Source organism: Aquarana catesbeiana, linkage group LG05 (genome assembly GCF_042186555.1).
Source record: "Aquarana catesbeiana isolate 2022-GZ linkage group LG05, ASM4218655v1, whole genome shotgun sequence".
In the NCBI taxonomy this organism is placed as follows: Eukaryota; Metazoa; Chordata; class Amphibia; order Anura; family Ranidae; genus Aquarana; species Aquarana catesbeiana.
In genome coordinates this window covers 169,061,882-169,083,373 of record NC_133328.1, presented here as the reverse complement: position 1 = coordinate 169,083,373, position 21,492 = coordinate 169,061,882, and the positions used below count along the sequence as shown (strand labels likewise).

The 21,492-nt window shown below is 41.1% G+C and overlaps 1 protein-coding gene across 1 annotated transcript in view; it reads right to left on the bottom strand.

The window, feature by feature from the left end:
• ATP2C1 (ATPase secretory pathway Ca2+ transporting 1) overlaps positions 1 to 21,492 on the bottom strand; it is a 163,406-nt gene that overhangs the window by 49,143 nt on the left and 92,771 nt on the right. Inside the window, 4 exon segments of the mRNA XM_073632757.1 lie at positions 2,360 to 2,457; positions 17,468 to 17,592; positions 18,775 to 18,841; positions 19,219 to 19,294. Of these exon segments, the coding sequence (XP_073488858.1) occupies positions 2,360 to 2,457; positions 17,468 to 17,592; positions 18,775 to 18,841; positions 19,219 to 19,294 (366 nt within the window).

Sequence of the window (21,492 nt, the reverse complement as noted above, 5' to 3'; positions counted from 1 at the left end):
GACTGCAGCTCCTCTAATACGTCACATGTAAATGGATTGAAAAATATATAAAAATTAGGTTGCAATATTTCATATTTACCCAACTAAAATAGGAAAAATTCTGACCATGACAAAAAGTATATATGTGCAAATCCACTATACATGCCATTAAATATTTATTTTTTTTACAATACAAAAAATAAGAAATTTGAAAATTTAGTTTTCCATTATTTAAGAATTCATGTCCAAATTTATTCCAGCTTACACATAAAAATTAGACTCTGTATAGGATGAACCACGCTACAAAAAGCATGTGACATATTTAACAAAAAAACAAAGATCTATAAAATAGAGAAATATGTAGAACTATAAAAAAAAGATTGACATAAAATAATTTTTATAGAGTACATTATAGGCAACATGTGGGATACATTTTCAGGTACACTGGGTTATGCTGAAAAATTTGCCAGATGAAAAATAAATCTTGATAAAAACTAAAAAAGTTTTCTCTTCTCTCAGAGGACTGAGAACTCCATTCTCATAGGACAGCAAAAAGAGGCACACTGGGAGTAGAAGGGTTTGTTTGTGTCCAATCTCCAGAAGGGAGCAGAATAGCCCAATGTACCCGAATACTCATCCTGTGTCCTGTAATGTACAAATAGGTCTATTACCTTTTCTAAGTATTAGAAACTTATGATTACCAGTATGGGTTGCTGCTCTTTATTGTGTCAGCTTTGAGATGATCAAATATCCTCCAACTCATTGCACTGATGCCTTTGTACTTTTCAATTTTAATACATATGAAACATGGTTCTACACTTCTCAGGCCACTTAACAGGACCACCACCTGCCTCACTGTTTTAAGTGTTTTGGCTGACTAAATTGTATATAGATACATCAGTTCTCATTAAGCACTGATCTTCAGTAAGTGACACGGCAGTAATTCAAGCTGTGTGTCCATTGCCAATAAAACCCAGAAGCTGGGAGAGGGGGATAGAAAATTAAGTATATTATCCTTTAACCATTTCAGCCCTGGAAGATTTTACCCCCTTCCTGACCAGAGCACTTTTTGCGATTCGGCACTGCGTCGCTTTAACTGACAATTAAGCGGTTGTGCAACATTGCACCCAAACAAAATTGACGTCATTTTTTCCCCCCCACAAATAGAGCTTTCTTTTGGTGGTATTTGATCACCTCTGCGATTTTTTTTATTTTTTGTGCTATAAACAAAAAAGAGAAAAATCTAAAAAAAAAAAAAAAATGCAATATTTTTTACTTTTTGCTATAATAAATATCCCCCAAAAATATATAAAAAAAAAAAAAAACCTAAATTTTTTCCTCAGTTTAGGCCGATATGTATTCTTCTACATATTCTTGTTAAAAAAAAAAATTGCAATAAGCGTATATTGATTGGTTTGCACAAAAAAGTTAGCGTCTACGAAATAGGGGATAGATTTATGGCATTTTTAAAAAATTTTTCTTATTAGTAATGGCGGCGATCTGCGATTTTTATCATGAATGCGACATTATGGCGGACACATCGGACACTTTTGACACTATTTTGGGACCATTGTCATTTATACAGCGATCAGTGCTATAAAAATGCACTGATTACTGTGTAAATGACACTGGCAGGAAAGGGGTTAAACACTAGGGGGCGATCAAGGGGTTACGTGTGTCGTAGGGAGTGATTCTAACTGTGGGGGGGGGGGGGGGCTTCCACTTACATGACAGCGATCACTGCTCCCGATGACAGGGCAGAACGGGGGAAATGCCTTGCTTACATAGGCATCTCTCCGTTCTGCGGCTCCATGACGCCGGCAGACATCGAGTCTGTGGGTCATCGGGTCATTCTGTAAGGGCCCGCTAGCCCCTCCAATTAAAGGGGACGTACAGGTACACCCATTTGCCCACCACTGCCATTGTGCCAACGTATATCGGCGTGCAGGGGTTGGCAAGTGGTTAAAGAAAGTCAATGTAAAAAAGAATTAAAAATATGGGTGCAGTCATCGCTGCCCTTCACCTAAAAAAAGCTAATTGCCTGAAGTCTTGGGGATTCGCCGACCTTAGTAATGACCGACCTTGAACAAGCATGCAGCCACTGAAGGAAAAACATCTAGGTAAAGGACTCAAACTCAGCAGATCAATTTGACACCCAGGACACTAACATTTTCAGGAGAGGCCAGCAGCATTTACCTTTCAGAATATAACCTGTGTATTTATTAAGAACTTGTAATTACATAGAATGTATAACACAATTCTGTGCAACGGTTTATTAATGTACGGTTAAAATGTGGGCCTTTAAAGCCTGCAGGAATATTTGTTACAGGCAACTCTAGTTTCATATAGTTAAAAACCCATTGACCTGTTTAACACATACCTCAGCATGAATTCCATCAGATGTAAAAACGTGAGTTACAGTCATCTCATTCTTTGTTAATGTTCCAGTTTTGTCAGAGCAGATAACATTACAGCAGCCTGAAAGAAACATTTGTCACAGTGACACCAATCTGGATCCAGAATGTGGGAGAAAAACAGCTTTGCAATTATATTAAGAAAAGACAAGCTGCAGAATGCTAACAAGATCAAAGCATGTTAAGAGGGTGACATATTCAAGGTCGTAAAAACACATTTAACATTTTCACTACTTTGTTACTAATTGTGAACACTATGAGCTTCTAACCCAGCATTTCTCAACCTTTTATCAGTCAAGGCAGCTTTTAAAATTATGCACAAACTCAAAGCACCCCATTTTATAACGTACAAAAATAAACTACACAACGTAGCAACATCCACACAGTTACAATACCCAAAAGGTAGAGGCGATTTATTCTTCCAAAGAAAACAGACCTTTGCACATTGGTTCCGACTAGTATTCCAATGTTTTTCTTCCCCCACAATGTCTCTCCTTCAGCTAATGTTATCCCAGTGCTGAGAGGGGCAGAGGAGGTGCAAACAAGGATGCTCTTCAGGTGCCCAATGTCCTCCTTATCAACCAATGATGTCACTAGTTGTTGGGACTCCGGTGGCTGGAAAGTTGTATTGGTGCACAAAGAAACCTGTGGCTTTGTGTAACTTAAAAGGCAGGCTTCATTCACCCACTACTTGTATGCAACTTTTGAGCAATTTTTAGGCATTTTCCCAAGGCACCCTGGTTGAAAAAGGCTGTTCTAACCTAGCCCTGCCTCAAGCATCAAATCAAAAGTTTGAATATTAGGTGGCAGGGATACAAAGAAAAGGCAAGTATATGCTGTTGGGGATAAGGGATTAAAAAAAACCTGCTGCTTCACCCTGAACAAGGTTTTCTTAAGGTTTTGTCTTTACTGCAATGGATAAATATACTCTGTTCCTAAAACTAAAGGGTTCCAAGCAAAAAAAAAAAAAAAAAAGTATTAACTAGAAATCATCAGTTCTAGAGTGCTGTGGATCCTCAGTTCTGTGTCCTGTAGTGGCCAGCAGATGGGACCACTGAGTGCAGCAAAGGACCAGGAATTTGACACTCCTGGAAGTGTAGATTTCTGAAAAGCACAGTGGTGTAGTGGGTAGCACTCTCGCCTAGCAGTAAGAAGGGTCGCTGGTTCAAATCCCAATCCCAATCACGACACTACCTGCCTGGAGTTTGCATGTTCTCCCTGTGCCTGCGTGGGTTTCCTCCGGGTACTCCGGTTTCCTCCCACACTCCAAAGACATGCTGGTAGGTTAATTGGATCCTGTCTAAATTGTCCCTAGTATGTATGAATGTGAGTTAGGGACCTTAGATTGTAAGCTCCTTGAGGGTAGGGAATGATGTGAATGTACAATGTATATGTAAAGCGCTGCGTAAATTGACGGCGCTATATAAGTACCTGAAATAAATAAATAAATAAAAGCCCTTAGCAGGAAAACTCTCCTTACTATTGAAGCAATCTTTGGAGCTGGCAGTATGAGTGGTAGCTATGGTCTTTGAAAAATAACTTATTTTAGGTTTTAGCTCTGAGAAGCATTTTTCCCTTAAAATCTCCCCTTAATAAAATAGTGCATGGCTGTAACAGGCTTGATACAGGAAATGTTAAAAAAAAAAAAAAAAAAATCACTTTTCCTTGTGTGGTTTCGCTCTCGTGTGCATTTCAGTGCAAACAGCTACGAGTGATACAAAAAAAAGAAGCTATAACTCATATGTAACTTCTAATTCTTGATAGGTCTAAATATTGCGATATTTGAAATTACAAAAAATGTTTACTACAATATAAATGTGCAATCTTATGCCCCGTACACATGATCAGACATTCAGACAACAAAATCCATGGATTTTAAATTCCTACACATGGTCAGAATTTCCGACAACAAGCACCCATCGAACATTTTTCATCGGAAAAGCAGACAGTGTGTACGGGGCAATACAGTGTAGTCATGAGAGTTTATTTTCTTGGATGAGCAATGAGTTCTTGTTTATGTAATCATGTTATACACATTTGTATAAACTCTACAGCCACTGTCAAACATTGCAAGGAAGAATAATGATAGAATAATTTTATCCATTTATACTGATGAGTCATACACTGCAGCATCATGCCAAATACACACATCTATATACCTCTCTCTCCCACAGTGGAACCTGTACTTTAGCCACTTCAATACAGGGCACTTATATACCTTCCTGCCCAGACCAATTTTCAGTACCATCACATTTTGAATGACAATTGTGTGGTCCCACAACGCTGTACCCAAATTAAATTTTTATAATTATTTTTTTTCCCCATGGAGCTTTCTTTTGGTGGTATTTTATCACCACTGGGGTTTTTATTTTTTGCGCTACAAATAAAAAAAGACCGAACATTTTGAAAAAAAAAAAAAAGTTTTTCTTCATTTCTGCTACAAAAAACTTTGCAAATAAGTGTAGCGGGTGTCTCACTCTATAACCCATGACCTCGCCAAGCTGGCCTGAACAATGTACACAGGCTTTCCAGCTAGAGTTAGGGAGAGCTGCCTGCCAGCACCTGCAAGGGGGGTTATTTACTCCCTACCCCCCCTCCTTCTTATTTCACTGACTGAGTTAATGTAATGTGAGCTGACACACACAGAGCTGTGCATTCAGTAGCCTCTCTTGTGCCCCTATTGGCAGGAAGAAGTAAGCCAATTAAAGGCAGTTACAGCAGCCAAACAGAGACTGTACTAAGCTGCAGGAAGCAGCTGCAATGAATTCTGGGACATGCTGTTCCCTCACCCAGCTATCGTCTGGTATTCAGACGATACAAAAAGCCCAGGATGCTCTGCGACAGGAAAGAAAAGACTCCATTTTGTGTCCTGAGGAAAAGTCAGGCAGCCTTGAGGGAGGGAAGGGACCAGACCTGAGGGAGAGATGCTGTCTCTCAGATGGTCTCCCCTCACGATTCTGGCCTCCACTGCCAGTTGGAACGTCCAGCCCAAGAGAGGGGGATCCCAGGTGTATATCGAGGCGCACCTACACCAACGGTGAACCGTTCCAGTGTGGGGTGACCGGTCGGGTCGCCAGGAGAGCCTGTCTGTTCCAGGACGTTCGCTTGGGCCCTGATCGCAGGATTTGGTGAGAGGGCATTTTTGCCGATCTGCAGGGAACAGAGACACTTCACTACAGAAGGAGTTGTTTGAACGCTGTATACAGATATCAATGCTGGTAGTCATCTTACTGACACTTGGGTAGCCTTATCCCTTTATCTCTGTGGTACTACATTTCTGGGACATTGTATACAGACATTGTCCTCTCACCTTGCTGAACAAAACCCAGTCTGTCTCACTTGATAATCTGGGCTAGTTGTATTGTTTAGCCCTGCTATTCAGGAGTTTAAGTGCACCAACGAAAGTGGCTAGCTAAAGGCACCAAATCTTATCTTTGCTTCAAAAGGACTGAAACTACTAGTGCCATATGGATCCTGAGTAGAGGTAACCAATCCAATTTAAAGTGTCATATTGTGCTTTGTTTGCCATTTAAGTGTGCCTCTGCTGTTGGGGATATTCTAGTGTTTGGAATCCCCTGAAACCAGCTTGCGAGCTATATTAGTACTGATTGGCAATGATGGAGCACTTATATGCAGCACTGACGTGCACCGATAGGTGGCACTAATGGGGACTCATAGGCTGCATTGATAAGTGGCACTGATAGATGGCACTGTTAGGGAGCACTCATCAGGGGGCACTGGCAGGCATCACTGATGGGCAGAGTGCCATCCCTATTGGGCACCGATTGGCATATCTGGTGGTCATACTCGATGGGTCTGCACTGATAATCAATGCGTTGATTATCAGTGCAGCCCTACCATCAGGAGAGGAGCCGATCGGCTCTCCTCAATTTGCTCCCGTCAGTGCGAGTAAAGGAAAAGCCGATAACCGGCTCTTCCCAGTCAGGATAACTCAACCACTTTGCGCACGTCACATTGCTATAAGGCAGGCAGGCAGGAAGCAGTTAATTAGGACATACGGTTAGAAACACAAGACTACAGGGCAAATTTAGGTACATAAGAAAAAAAGGTGTTGCTTATGGCCCCTTTCACACAGACGGACTGATCAGATCCGCCTGTCTGTTTTTCAGGTGGACCCAATTGGACCCTCCATTCCTCTCTATGGAGTGGAGGATGTCAACTTGTGTCTGTTGACACCCACCGACATCTGATCTGATCCACTAGAAACAGAGGATGGGGATCTGTTCCCCATCCGTCTGGTGGTTCGACTCAGATGACAACTGGATGGTGGTCCGTTTCCATCCGACTGCCACAGAGAGAACAGTGGCCTGTTTCCATGTCCGCTCTGCATCAATGGAGTAGACACGGACCTGTCATCCACCTGCTCAGCAGGGATCAGCAGACAGATTCCCTCCTGAGCAGGCGGATCTGCTGCCTGAGTCCACCGCATGTGAAAGGGGCCTAACTCCTCCCATAAGCACATCAACAATTTAGTGCAAATACAAAACGAAAAATGGTCTACACTAATCTTGTGTAGCTGCCCCTTTAATAAAACACACCAAAAAAACAAAGAGGAGATTCACAAACCAATATAAATAATCCAAAAACGTATTTTGTGAAATACATTTTTAATCATAAAAGTTCAGATTTCAAAAAGTCCATATGTAGTAAGATGTCTGTGGATCCCCACACCAATAGAAGTAACTATAAAGCTGGATACATACTATACAACTTATGTTGTTGTATTTCCTTTAGATTTACCTTCAGCTATGTAGTGCAAGGGCCTGCCCAATTGCATACAAATTGAAAGTGTTTAGGTTTGACCTCATATTTTATGGTTTTGGAAAATCTAAAAGGAAAAAATCTAAAAGAAAAAATGCATAGTGTGTATCAAGCGGTGACTGAGATAGTCTATCCTCCTTCAAAAAAAAAATGCAGGTGTGTTCATGATAAAAAATGCTCACTCACCAGAAATACATGACCTCTTTGTTAAAGGAAAGGAACAGTGCTAAGGTTCTCAATCACAAGCTAATTGCTAGACATCCCTCCCTGCCATCTTTTTACTCTTGGTGTCAGGAAAACTTGTCAGAAGTGACTCATGCAGATAGGGAAGGAATGAGGCAGCGGACAGAAATGACACTTAGTGTTCTGGATTGAGACAAGAACACACTATAGAGTCATATGCTTTGTTCATATTTCAGGTATGAGGTTTATAACCACTTTAAGCAGACAGTAGGATGTCCGTTAGAGGGTCATTGGTTAACAGTATGGTTTGATACCACTGGGTGTATAGGAAACATTGTACTATAGATATTTGGTTATCTATAGGCAATGTTTAAATGAAAGATTCCCAGACATGGAAGAATTTTTGGGCCTGCAATTCCCTGTGTAAGGAGATCCCCGCCCATTTCATGCAGAAAACACAGGATAGTTTGTCTATAAACAAAGATATGATGGAGGGTTATAGGTATATCCACTTATGTAGCAGGGATTTCCGTGCTACAAGGGATATGACAATGAGGCTTTGTTTACAACCTCTTGAGATTTTGATATAGGAGATGGTAATTAGGCCAAAAAGTGCGCATTCAGGGGTTAGAGGCAAGTCGTTTACTAAAGGAGTGGTAGCCTAAAGCACTACTGTGTTCCAAAATGGTTTAATCTTGGGACATGTCCAGAAAGTATAGAACAAGTCCATGTCCAAATGTCCACATTTCAGGCAGCAAGAACATAGGCTTAGACCCATAAGGTAAGAGCGATGTAGAAATATATAAGAATAATAGAAAAGCCAAAGCATCATCTCATGGTACATTGCGGCTCTCATTGTTCCCCAAGACAAACACAATGGTTTTCAGAGTGTCAACTTGAAGCTGGGGGAAATTCTTGGTACCCACATCATCTTTAAATTTTCTCTGGTTTAGAGCAAAATGAACAGTGAGTGATGATTCCCAACTGGTTGTAAGGTGCCCCTGCACTATAAATAATTGTACCTTTAAAAGCAATAGACCAAATTAACAGATTAAAACAAAAACAAACATAAAAAAAAAAAAAAAAAAAAAAAAGACCAACAGCATTGATCTGGTGGTTATCAAGATCAGGGGTCTCCAAACTTTCTAAACAAAAAGGGCCAGTTTACGGTTCTTCAGACTTTAGGGGGACTGGACATTGTGTGTCGTAGGGAGGAAAAGTACCCCATCATTGGTGTCAGTGGGAGGAGTAATCTCCAACCGTTGGCGTGAGTGGGGGGGAATAGTGCCCCATCATTTGGGTCAATGGGGCTACTGCGGCCCCCACATATGTAATGAGATCACGTACAAAGCTGGTTACAAGCCTACTAAAATGCGAGTGGAATGGTTTCCTTTTAACATGAATACAAATCTTGATAATGCACCAGACAAGTGAGCTCTCTCTTTCTTATAAAGATTTTAAAACATTATACTGCAGCTTTCCAATTCTTATAAGTAATGGCTGTATGCGTTTTCTTTTTTAGGCTTCCCTTCTTTTATTTTCACTCGTGATCTGTTCAGTAAGTTTATTGTTTTTCAACAGAACAAACTCTCCTGAAAATGTATCAGTTAGGAGTGTTGGGACAAACAATTTACCACTGACAGGGGTGCTTGCAATGATTGCTTTTATTTATTCGTGTAAAACCTCTATCCCAAAAGGAAAAAAACTGCCTGTGTAACTGCAGTGTGAGCTAAAGTTTGGCTTCAATTTGTTTGGGCCCTTTCACACTGGGGCGGGATCGGCGGTAAAACGCTGCTATTGTAAGCGACTCTTTACTGTCGGTATTCGGCCGTTAGCGGGGCGGTTTTACCCCCCGCTAGCGGCTGAGAAAGGGTTAAAAACCACTGCAAAGCTCCTCTGCAGAGGCGCTTTACCGGTGGTATAGCCGTGCTGTCCCATTGATTTCAATGGGCAGGAGCGGTATATACTCCGCTCCTTTACCGCACCAAAGATGCTGCTAGCAGGACTTTTTTTCCCGTCCTGCTAGTGCACCGCTCCAGTGTGAAAGCCCTCGGGGCTTTCACACTGGAGAGACAGCAGAGGCTGTTTCGGGTCGGTTTGCAGGCGCTATTATTAGCGCAATAGCGCCTGCAAACCGCCCCAGTGTGAAAGGGCCCTTTGTGTATCTAAATCTGCTAGTACATCTAACACTCCCTCCTCCAGATTAACAATGCTGCTGTCAAAAAGTGCCCCTGTACTCATTCATCCAGAATGGAGGCACTCATTCACCACTTTAAGGTTTATTCAAACCATTCCTGTGCAGCTGTCAGAGGGCTGCAAGAAGTTAGTTTAAAATATTCAAAAAGCAGCGTCTTGATGAACATTAAGGACGGCCATAGACGGAGCGAATTTCTTTCCTGCAACCATTGCAGGAACCCGTCAACACAGACAGTGCTGACAGGGGAATCCCTCCTGCAGAGCCATTGTGTTCTCCTAGCAGGGGGAGCCGCCTGCTTCCTGAGGAAACAGCGATTGTTGCTAGAGACTATATAAGCCGTTAACAATAACCGCATGTAAAATCTGGCAGGCTGGTTGTACCCAAGTTGATCGATACATTCAGCCTATCCATACATGGAGATTTGAACCATCTATGCCCGGTTTAAGATGGACTGATGAGTGCAGAAATGTTGAGGTCCTATTGCTTTTATGGTTATATATTAACACATCCTGTTAATAACAAAAAAAAAAAAGAAGTTTGCAGAACTGTCAGGGTGAGCACAACACACAACTGCAGTGCAGGCTCATATTCTGTTCTTTCTTAAGGTGTCTGAATTACAAATCGATAAACTCTGCAGAATAAACAACCTTCTTTTAGACATCTACAGCAATCAATAACCCAAGTAGTGCAAACGAATATCCAAAGAGTTGTGGAAGACATAAAAACAGCCCATGTAATAAGATTTAAAGTCTACTAGAGTTCAACAAGGTGCTATGAAATCATCTGTTTGATGTATAATGATCATGTATCTTCATGAACTGTGAATCAATGTCTCATTCCTGACACCATGCCAACTGTTTACACTTGCAGGCCTCTGAAAGTTTGGAGTAGTAAATGCCAGATACTAAGCGCTACTACTTATTGAGGCAGGAACAGACAAGAGAAGTGATATTATTTAATAATACAAAGCCATTGGCAGTAAATGTTAGTCAACATTGCAGCAGTTTAATGAAGCACAGCTTCTCTGAGAATTAATCTAGCCTAAGGGTGATGAAATGCCTGCAAGTGACTACAAAGGACTGCAGGCAGTAGACAGACAGTCCAGAGCAATAGAACATATCAAATAATCAAAGTACAAACAAAAGTTCCACTCTATGCAATACTCTCAGCCCATTCATTCAATGAAGCAGTGCCTGCAAAGCACTGGGGGATGCTGGGTAAAGGCTCTGAATTAGGATCGAATAAATGCATTGGCCAGAGATAAGTTGTGTATTAAAGTGTTACTAAACCCACAACAGTAAAACCTGTCTGTATATGCAGAATAGCATGCTTGTTATACTCACTGTGGAATTTAAGGGGTTAATCCTCTGCATTGTGTAAAAAGGCTGTTTTATCCTGTATGCACAGATCCTTCCCCTCCTGCACTGTCTATCTGGTGAAGGCCGGCTAACACAGGCAGAGTAGCTGACCTGCACATGCTCAGTTGTGTCTTATGCTGGAGAGAACATTTACTTGTTCTCAGAGGTAGCCAGGTCAAATGATAAGGTATATAGTGGCAGTATTTTAATGTAAAAATAAGATTTTATAAGCTGTGAGCACTGTAGGGGGGCGGATGAACTATTTTCATATTACTGGGTTTAGTAACACTTTAATGTTTGTCCTGTAAAGTATCCTGAGCAAGAAATAGCTCCTGCAAATAGTGGCTCTGAAGTGATAACTGCCATGATTATTTTGGAACAGGAAGGGTCTTTGCTATTTTCTACCTAGCTATACAGTCTGCTTGGGCTACATTGCCGCTTACAGCCTCAGACCCTGAGAAGGTTAAAAGGAATTGTGTGATTACAGAGCATGTAATCACCGTAGTCAGAAAACTACAATATGGTGGTGGATCAGATGAAAAAAAGTTTAATACTTTGTTAAAGTAACGCATTTTCCATCTACCACCATTGTGGTGGCCTTAGACAAGCAGATGTCTCACTGTGAAGAACATCCTCAAATGACATCTACAACCCCAGGATATATTGTGATCCTCTTTTCAGGAAAAAACAATAAAAGCAATACACAAGCACACTCTCACAATCTTTATTTTTCTTGTTTCACACTAAAAAGCAAACTAGCGACCAGTGTGCATGTTATGTATTTTTTATAATAATTGTCTTTGAGAGAAGGATGTACTCCACACCTACAGCAAATCCCTATTCACCACATCACTGTGTAGCAATCACAAAGATTTCACAGATTGTCTCATAATTGGAAGTGTTCATTTACACAACACTATAAGGCCTGTTGCCAAAAGCAATATTTGATTTGGCAACATTGATTGCTTTTGTTTTGTACAGCCAGTTTCCTGTTCGCCATAACAGACCGTAATCTAACACAGCAGGGAGAAACATCAGGTCTTCAAATCAGTTGCTGTATCTTTTCTGTTGTTATCACTTTTCTCTCATTACTGCATTTAAAGTGTTACTAAACCATCAACAGTATAATCCGTCTGTATATGAAGTAAAGCATGCTTGTTATATTCACTGTGGAACCTAAGGGGTTAATCCTCTGCATTGTGTAAAAAGGCTGTTTGATCCTGTCTTCTCTGATCCTCCCCTCCTTCCACTGTCCCCTGATAATTTCCTGATAACACAGTCAATGGAGTCAGGCTGCACATGCTCAGTTTGGTGCGTATTGCTAAAAAGTTTTTATTTCTTGGGAGAGTGCATGTGATCAGTACAGGACCAATCAGCCAATCATAGAACAGTCAGAAAACGCCTTCTATAAGCTTTAATAAGTGCTTGGCTGGACATTGATAAAAAGGTCACAAGACTGCTCTATACTGCTGATGAGAAAAGGTATTTAGCAGTTTATGTTTACTAAAATAACTGTATTTCCATGTTCTGTGTACTGTGTGAGACCAGATATAGTGAATGCAGGGTCCTGGGTTAAATACCACTTTAAATGACTCAAACTTGCATTTGGAAAGGAGTTACCAAGTGGACTAATTAACACAGATATGAAATCCATTTACTGCATACATAAAGCTTGCTTTTAGACTGAATCTGACAACTACTGTATTGGTTGCAGGTAACCTTTATTTCTGGGTTAAATACAAAATCTCAGGAATATACAGTGGGTATGGAAAAAAAAAAATCACCCCCTTTAAAAGAATTACATTTTGTTGCGTTAACATGAAATGAAGACTTTTTTTTTATCCAACTGTATTTTACTCACTACAACTTATAACATACAAGGGAAAGATATAACACCAACATGTCCGAAAATAATTCAAAAACATAATCATTGAATTGGAAAAGGTTCCCCTCCTTGTGTCAGTGTTTTGTTGAACCGCCTTTTGCTTTAATGACAGACTTTAGTCTGTTGGGATATGTCTCTACTAACTCTGCACATCTAGACTTTGCAATATTTGCCCACTCTTCTTTGCAGAACTGCACAAGTTCAGTCAAATTTGAACTTGTTTGTCCGTTTGGGGACTGCAGTCTTCATTCCACAGACTTTCAGTGAGGTTTCGGTCTGCGCTCTGACTAGGCCATGCAAGGAGATTCACAGTGTGGTCATTTTTGCTGTGTACTTTGGGTCATTGTCACATTGGAAGGTAAACCTTCTTCCCATTGACAACTTTCTGGCAGAGGGCAGCAGATTTTCCTCAAGAATTTGATGGTATTTTGCCCCATCTATTTTCCCTTCTATCCTGACAAGTGCTCCAGTCCCTGCTGCAGAGAAACACCCCCATAACAGGATATTACCACCTCAACACTTTACTGTAGGAAAGGTGTTATTTGGATGGTGAGCTGTATTAGATTTCCACCAGACGTATCATTTGGTGTTGAAGCCAAATAATTCAATTTTAGTCTCATCTGTCCATAACACCCTTTTCCATGTGGCCTCAGAATCTTCAAGGTGCATTTTGGCAAAACTCAGTCGTGACTGCATGTGGCCTTCCTTGAGAAGTGGCTTTTATCTTGCAACCCTCCCATACAAATCCACACTTGTAGAATTTGTGATATCGGTGTCACATGCACATAATGACCACTCTTTGTCATAAATCCCTGCAACTGCTTCAGAGTTGCTGTAGGTCTCTAGGTAGCCTCTCTAACCAGTTTCCTCCAGTTGCTTTCATCCAGTTTAGATCGACGACCTGATCCAGGGAGGGTCTGTGTTGTACCAAATAAAACTTCTTACCCACTTAAGGACTAGCCTCGTTTTGAGATTTTGGTGTTTACAAGTTTAAAACAGTTTTTTGCTAGAAAATTACTTAGAACGCCCAAGCATTATATATTGCTTTTTTTCTAACACCCTAGAGAATAAAATGGCGGTCATTGCAATAGTATTTTGTAAACATCCCTTGTAATAGAAAAAATCATGACAGGTCCTCTTAAAAATGAGATCTGGGGTCAAAAAGTCCTCAAATCTCGTATTTGGACTAAAATGCAATAAAAAAAATTAAAACAAAAATTGTCATTTGAAAAAAATGTGCCTTTAAGACGTATGGGCGGAAGTGACGTTATGACGTCACTTCCGCCCTGCTATGGTATGGAGACGGGTGGGGGGCATCTTACCCTCACTCGTCTCCATACCCAGCCACAACAAGGACCCGATCGCCTCCGCCGCTGCCAAACGGCTCCGGTAAGCAGCGGAGGGCGAAGGGAGAGGGTGGGGGCTCCTCTCCCGCCGCCAACGGTGATCTCGCGGCGAATTCTCTGCAAATAACACCATTATGGTAAACAAGACCGCCTCCTGAAGAGATGGATACCTCGGTTGTGGCAGCAGCTGTTGCCGTTACCGAGATATCCATCTTCAAAGTGCCGATGTATATGTACAGGAGCTGGTCAGCAAGTGGTTAAAAATAGACTTCACTGTGCTTCTAGGCATTGATAAAGCCTTTGTATTTTTTTGTACCCATCTCCTGACTTGTGCCTGTCCACAACTTTATCCCAAAGATCTTTTGACAGTGCCGTGCCATCCATAGTTGACTGTTTGCTTCATTTGCACTACCAGAGACTGAAATGCTGCAAAAAAGCTCTTTTCATGCTGAGCTAATCAAAATGATTACAGCTGATCACAGTTGAAAGTCAAATGGTTTTGTGTGCCATTGAGTTGGTGATTGGCTACACCTAATTGAGTTTACAAGTCATTTTTTAGGAGGGAGTGATCCTTTTTCCAACTCAGCGCTTCCGTTTGTGAATTTTATGTATTTTTTTTCTGACATGTTAATGTTTTATCTTTCACTTGGATGTTATAAGTCGCACTAAGTACATACTTCTGGATAAAAAAAAAAATGTTTTTTCTTCATTTCAGGCTGCAAAGCAACAAAAAGCGATTTTAAAGAGGGGTGATTCTTTTCTATACCCACTGTATAAGATTTATAATGATTCTATAGTTCTACAATATCCAAGAGTCCAACTTGGGGTCCAGATCTATCAGACTTAGTCCTTACTGTAGAAGAATGTAATGTGAGTGTGCCGGTTGTGGCGCTGCTCTGCGGTAGTGAAAAAACCTTAAGTGACACGTGTTAATATAATAATAATCGTCAATAAACCAATTAAGGTGCCTTGTGTTTAAAAACTTTGAATGAACCAACGTGTAAAGTGGCACATGTTGATAGACCTTGATAAATGGTAGTATTAAATAAACCAATTAAAGTGCTTATACTAGAAAGGACAAAGGGCTATTGCTAAACCCCTAAAAAACAAATGCATAAAGTGATACGTGCTAAATAACCTAATATAGAAACCTGCACAAACCAAAATAAACGTAAAGTGACACGTGCAACTGTAAATAATTGAGTGGTACAATTAATGGTGCCAAGCTGGCGATATTCACATATTAGTCCATACATAAAAAAATAAAAATAATAAGCGAAAAAACTTGGAGCAAAAAAGAAACCAGTCTTTCAAAAATGACCAAGACAGAAGAAAACAAATCAGGTGACTTTTGACTTTGTTTCTCTCCGTGCCTTGTGAAATAATGAACTTTATAAGTGCAAGTGCTCCAATCCGTGCTCTTCTTGCATATTTACTCTTACCAGAGAGCTCTCCCCGCTAGGGGGTGTTGCGCTTTCACAACCTCTCTTGCTGTATGCTAGAATAGACCTCCAGTGTTGGCGACTCTTTACAGCCCCCTCTCCTCGTTGTTAGTATATATGGAAAGAAAGCAATACTCCATAGTGCAAAAATGTTTAAATCAGGTTTATTTCCCCCAAAAATATAGGGTATGCACATACAATATGTTAAAACATTGTAAGTGCATACCCTATATTTTTGGGGAAATAAACCCGATTTAAACGTTTTTAGGTGCTACTTCTTCAACCTTGACTTCCGCCACTGCCATTCTTAAGGCAGAGCGGAGAGCGGGAGGCCGAATAGTAATGCATGGGAGGGCGGGAGGCACAGCCGCATAATGTAGGGCAGAATCGGGAGCTGCATGAGTTAACTTTCCTGATTAGCTAGCAGGTAATTGGTTTGCTAGGACCCCAGGTGGTCCTAGCAATCAATCACCAGCTAGTTAAAATAAAAAGTTAACCCTGGCAGCTCCTGCTCCCACCCTCCGTTCATTTGTTCTGTGCCTCCTGCTCTGTGTAAGGTAGGAGAATATTGGCAAGAGCACATGGCTGTGAAAAGGGGAGGGGGGTTAGATGTAAAGGGGAGCAATACTGTAAAGTGGGGGCAGTGCTGTGGGGGAAGATGTGAACTGAACCGGGGGGCAGTACTGTGGGGGGGGGGGGGTAATGTGATGTAAAAGGGGGGCAAGTGCTGAGGGGGTGATGTGAAGTTGCAGTGGCCACTAAGCTGAAGGGGAAACTGATGTGAAATGGGGGACTGAGAACACTAATGTAAGATAGGGATTGTAATATAGCATAAAATGAGGGGGCTGTGACGGGAAGGATGTGAGACATCGCACAAACATGCAATGTGGACATCTGCTGGAAGAAAAATTTTACTGAATTTACTGAACTCCATGAATTTTGATTCAATACCCCTGGGTATAGGGGTTATATTGGAGTTGAAAATTGCAATAATGGATGAAATCCTTTTCATAGGTTCTAAACTTATGTGCAGAAAATTAACACTTAACACTTGTGGGAAGTGTTAACGCACAAAGGCAGGTATACTAACTCAGCTTCTGTTTCAGCTTATATGTTAGAACACTGGTATTATACTATATCTGCAAGTTCAAGTTAAAGTGAACTTATCACAAAACATAAGCAGGTAATACTACACAGGGCAGTAAAAGATGCATAAAAAAACTCTAGACTGCTTTAACAGGAGAAATCTATACAGTACTGCATAGGGTCACATAAATGTATAAGGTCTTGGTTGTCAGCTAGAAGGCGATTAAAAGATATTTGGCTATTATGCTGAGTTATTGGGTTCAATACTTTGAGTCAGTGAGCCAGTGCAAATGCACATCTCAGAAAAGTCAGAAACAAGAGGTCTTTAGAGCATATTTGTTCTCGGCTAGTGACTGAAAGCGCTGAAGAATTCAGAATGACAGTCGGGCAACAAGAATTTACATAACAGCAAGCCAACATTGGCACCCTCTATGTTATTTGGGGTAAAGGTTTCCTTTAAAAGCGCGTCCATAAAAAGCCTACATGCACCTGGGAGGTAAATCGAAGAGAGGAAAGAGATACGTAAACGTAGTACTGCTCATGGATTTGCATTGCTTTTTCATAGGTTCCCGTATTAGTTGCTCATGTTTCATCGAGGACAGATTCCCTCTAACTCAATATTAACACTCTAATGTATTTTTAAACACTATGTCCCTATAACTGTAAAGTACTGACTACTCAGTGAATCATTGATCTTCATTTTCAGCCGCACTGAAGACTGCAGATAGTACACTAGGCCTGAAGGGATTCATAAAATGCAGAACATGATATGCTAATTTCATTTGGGATTCATACCAAGTGTTTCTACAATGGGTAATTTCTTCACAATAGCTCTTTTTTTCACCATTCTCATCACGCCAAGCGCCAGTGTTACAGTTACCACAATGGGCAGTCCCTCAGGGATGGCTGCTACTGCCAGACTGTAAACAGAAAAAAGGAAACAATTAGATTTATCTTATGCTGGCTTTTTTTTTTAAATTAAGATATATTTCAGTATTTCTAACCATCTAACATAACACATATAAATCACAAAACACAGATCAGACAGTGGCAATTTCATTGTATTGCTTGTTTACATGTGTGGCTAACATAGCTTCTCCTTTGACAGTGATCTGTGGTGAATCACTTTTCAGAGAGCATTTGACAAGTGGTGAGGAGGCGATGTCATCTCCTTACTACCGGTTTTAATCCTCAAAGTGATGCATCAGCGCATTAAAACGCGTGCATTGGGCACGATTGCAGTGCGGCCCCATTCGCTTGAATAGGTTATGTTCATCGGTGATACTATCTGTTGAATGGGATGTGTCATTTAACTTTTGCCATGGCCATGGAATGGGTACAGCCCCGAGTGGCTGCACTGCTTTATTTAGGTGGGCAGTTGGGGGGTGGCAAAAAAACTTTGTGCAGCACTCTCAATCTCCCTTAATACTTACCAAACTTCCTCCAGCAATGTGCGCGAGAGCCTCAGTTTTTCTCCGGGGACTCCCCCTCCTCATTGGCTAGGACAGCAGCGGAAACCATTGTCAATCCCAGCCAATGAGGAGAGAGGGGGGCGGGGCTGAGCCGCGGATGTGTGTGTGTGAATGGACACACGGAGTTACAGCTCAGGAGAAAGCCTGCTCGGGTGCCCCAATTGCAAGCTGCATGCTCTGGGGGGCACTTGGCAGGAGGGAGGGGCCTAGAGCACTGGTGGGTGACCCAAGAAGAGTAGTATTGGGGCTGCTCTGTGCAAAAACATGGCACAGAGCAGGTAAGTATGACAGGTTTGTTATTGTAATTTTTTTGATGGAGAAACATTTTTTTGAATGAACAATGCATTTTAGTTTAAAGTAAACTGGTTACAACTGATTGAAAATCAAACAGTATATGATGATAAATGAAATTAAACAGGGGTTACATTAGGTGAAATCCACAAGTGAAAAGGTCAACATATTCAAGAGAAGAATTTGAAATGTCTATATCAACTGATGATTCTGACATCTGGTTTTACTGAAGGTAACATTTATGCATTTTAATTACATGCTAGAGTTTGTGACAGGTTTAATTTAGAGATTGGTCCTGTCTACAAAGGAATTGCTGGTGCAGATATGCAAGTCCCCTACCTTACTCCAATAGTGAACATATCGAGGATATGCTTCCCTTGCAGCCATCCTACCAGCATTATAACACCTAAAAAAAATAAAAATAAAAACACATAACATAAGAATGATTATCTCTGGAAATATAGCAGGTGGTGTTGAATTTATAACTAACCATGAGAAATACAGCTTATGAACAAATGAAGATAAAGATGAGACGCATTATAATAAATGTGCTATCTATCTAAGCGAGATGCCGTGCTTTAATTCATAATAAATGTTTGATGTTCTGTACAGGAAAATGGAAAGCAGCCAAGATGACTGAGCCAAAAATACCTCCTGACATCCTGAAAACAAGATATTATTTTCTGCTGTGATAATTGACTGACAATGACTGTGAACTACAGATGATAAACACTCCACACTGCTAGGGAGGGAGGCATAAGGCTGTACAGAATATATACTCACCTATTATACCAAAAGAATACAAGGAGAGCTGCTTTCCTAAAATATCCATACTCTTTTGCAGCGGAGTCTTCGGTGCCTAGAGAAAGAAAATGTTATCTCCATTATGAATCAACAAACTGATGCATAAATGCAACGTGAAAATGGCCCTTGTGTGTTTTCCTAATTGGCCATCTGGCAAAGCAGAAATAGGAAATGTGCGGCTACCCACATGCCCAAGGCTGCAAAACAACACGGTCCACATAGCAAACAGTAAGACATTTGTTGCCTAATATGACTGGCATATTGCTGCACAGAGCACACGATTACTGAATGCAAGGACTAACCCCCACTGGCAAAGCCGCAGTACTATAAAAGGACAACAAAGTTTAAATTGATTCATAAAAGGTGTGTTTTTTTTTTCTTTTTAAATGTTATGCTCTTCTTTTGGGTCCTCTTCAATCATCTTTTTGGATCCCGCCAGCAGTCCTGACTCCTCATTACTGCTGAGTGCCCCCAATAGCAAGCCTCATGTTACGGGGGCACTCGAACAGGCTCGCTCCCGAGCCGTGCTCCTCTGAGTGGACATGGTCTTCAGACCGAAATCTGAAGTGGAAAATGTACATCTGCCAAATACACACTGCAATAGAAGCTTCTTCGATTTCTCTCTATGGAATGTGTGCTGCAGGATTAGTATGATTTAGCTGCAAGGGTGTCCAGATAAAATGTTTCTGAAGGTCAGGACTTCACATGATCTGCTCTCCCAGTACAAACAATGGAGGCAAATGTATTAACTAGTTATAATTTGTGAAGTCAGCAGCAGTTTATTATCCACTTCCTTTTAATGGAATATATGAGAGGTGTTTACGTTAAACCGGGACTTTTAATTTTACAGGTATTAAAAAAGGGATGCTGGCCTCGAGGTACTACACGCAGTAGTAAGTGGCAAGTGTGTCCTATGACCGATTAGCACGTGACATGTGCGCAGCCTGAGACTGTTAATCAAGATGGCAGACAACAGTGTTGGTGTGTGCATGGAACAGCATGTGGTGAAGTTTAAGTTTCTTATGAACGAAGGTGTAAAACCCGCAGATATGTACAGAAGACTTCAAGCACAGTACAGTTGACATTTGAATGGCGTAAATGTTTCAAAGATGGCCGTATGTCCATCAGCGACAATCTCGGCCGTGGTGGTTCCCAGCCCACAGCATAAGTAACTGCGGAAAAAAATGGCTTGGTTTGATCACTAAGGGCGTTCTGTTTCTCCAGGACATTGCACACGCTCATACTGATCACAGCTCTACGTGCACAACTCGGCTGGGAGGTATTGTCACATCCTCCTTACAGCCCAGGACCTCTCGCTGAGCGATTTCCACCTGTTTGGACTCCCAAAAGAGTTCCTCAGAGGTCAGCATTTCAGCACTGGCAACAAAGTGAAGCAGGCTGTCCTAGGATGGTTTAGGCATACTAACAAATCTTTCTATGCCAAAGTTTACCAGGCATTAGTTGGGATAAGTGTATAAATGTAGCAGGGGAGCAGGTCGAAAAATAAATGCAGTTTCCACTTCTCGAAATTTTTTCTTTTATTAAAGAAACGCAAAAGTCCCAGTTTGACTTGAACACCCCTAGTATATAGTACTCTATCATGTGGCTGGGGTTGTTCAAAGGCACTTTTTTTAATCCAATTTGAGACTGCAATCATTTTGGCAAAGGACATGCCATCCTAATTGCTGCCACAATGCTGAGTTGTTGAAACCAGCAAGTTGTCGGATAACTTATTTGTGAACTTGAGCACACCAGTGGCATGATTACATGAGGTTGTCATGTTGAGGTTGAGGAGAAGTTCTCTAAACTGAAGAGAATATCACAGCCTACTTGTGCTGTGTTTTAACCAAGTGCACTGCATCAAGAAGCATGTTTTGCTGATGCAGAATTGTTATGTAAAAGGACAGCAGAGGTATTGTTAATGCAGTCTACAGCTATATAAAATTAAACAAAATCGCAAGACAGGCTCCAATAAGCGGTGAAATAGGCCAGCTGCTTGGGCTCCTAGGAGTTTTAGAATGAAACTTAGATTAACTGGTCATTCGTATAGATATGAGCCAAGAGCTACTTTAGGTGACGTGTTTTGTGTCTTTATAAACAGCACCTTCTCAGCTCACCTCTCTGGCCACACCTGTCTCCCATGAGAGAGAACAAGGCTTAAAGAATAATTCCAGGCATTGGTACGGACTAATGTAACTACGTATATACCATACCTGCCCAATGCCCCTGGAAGCTGGAAATCACTGACGTAGA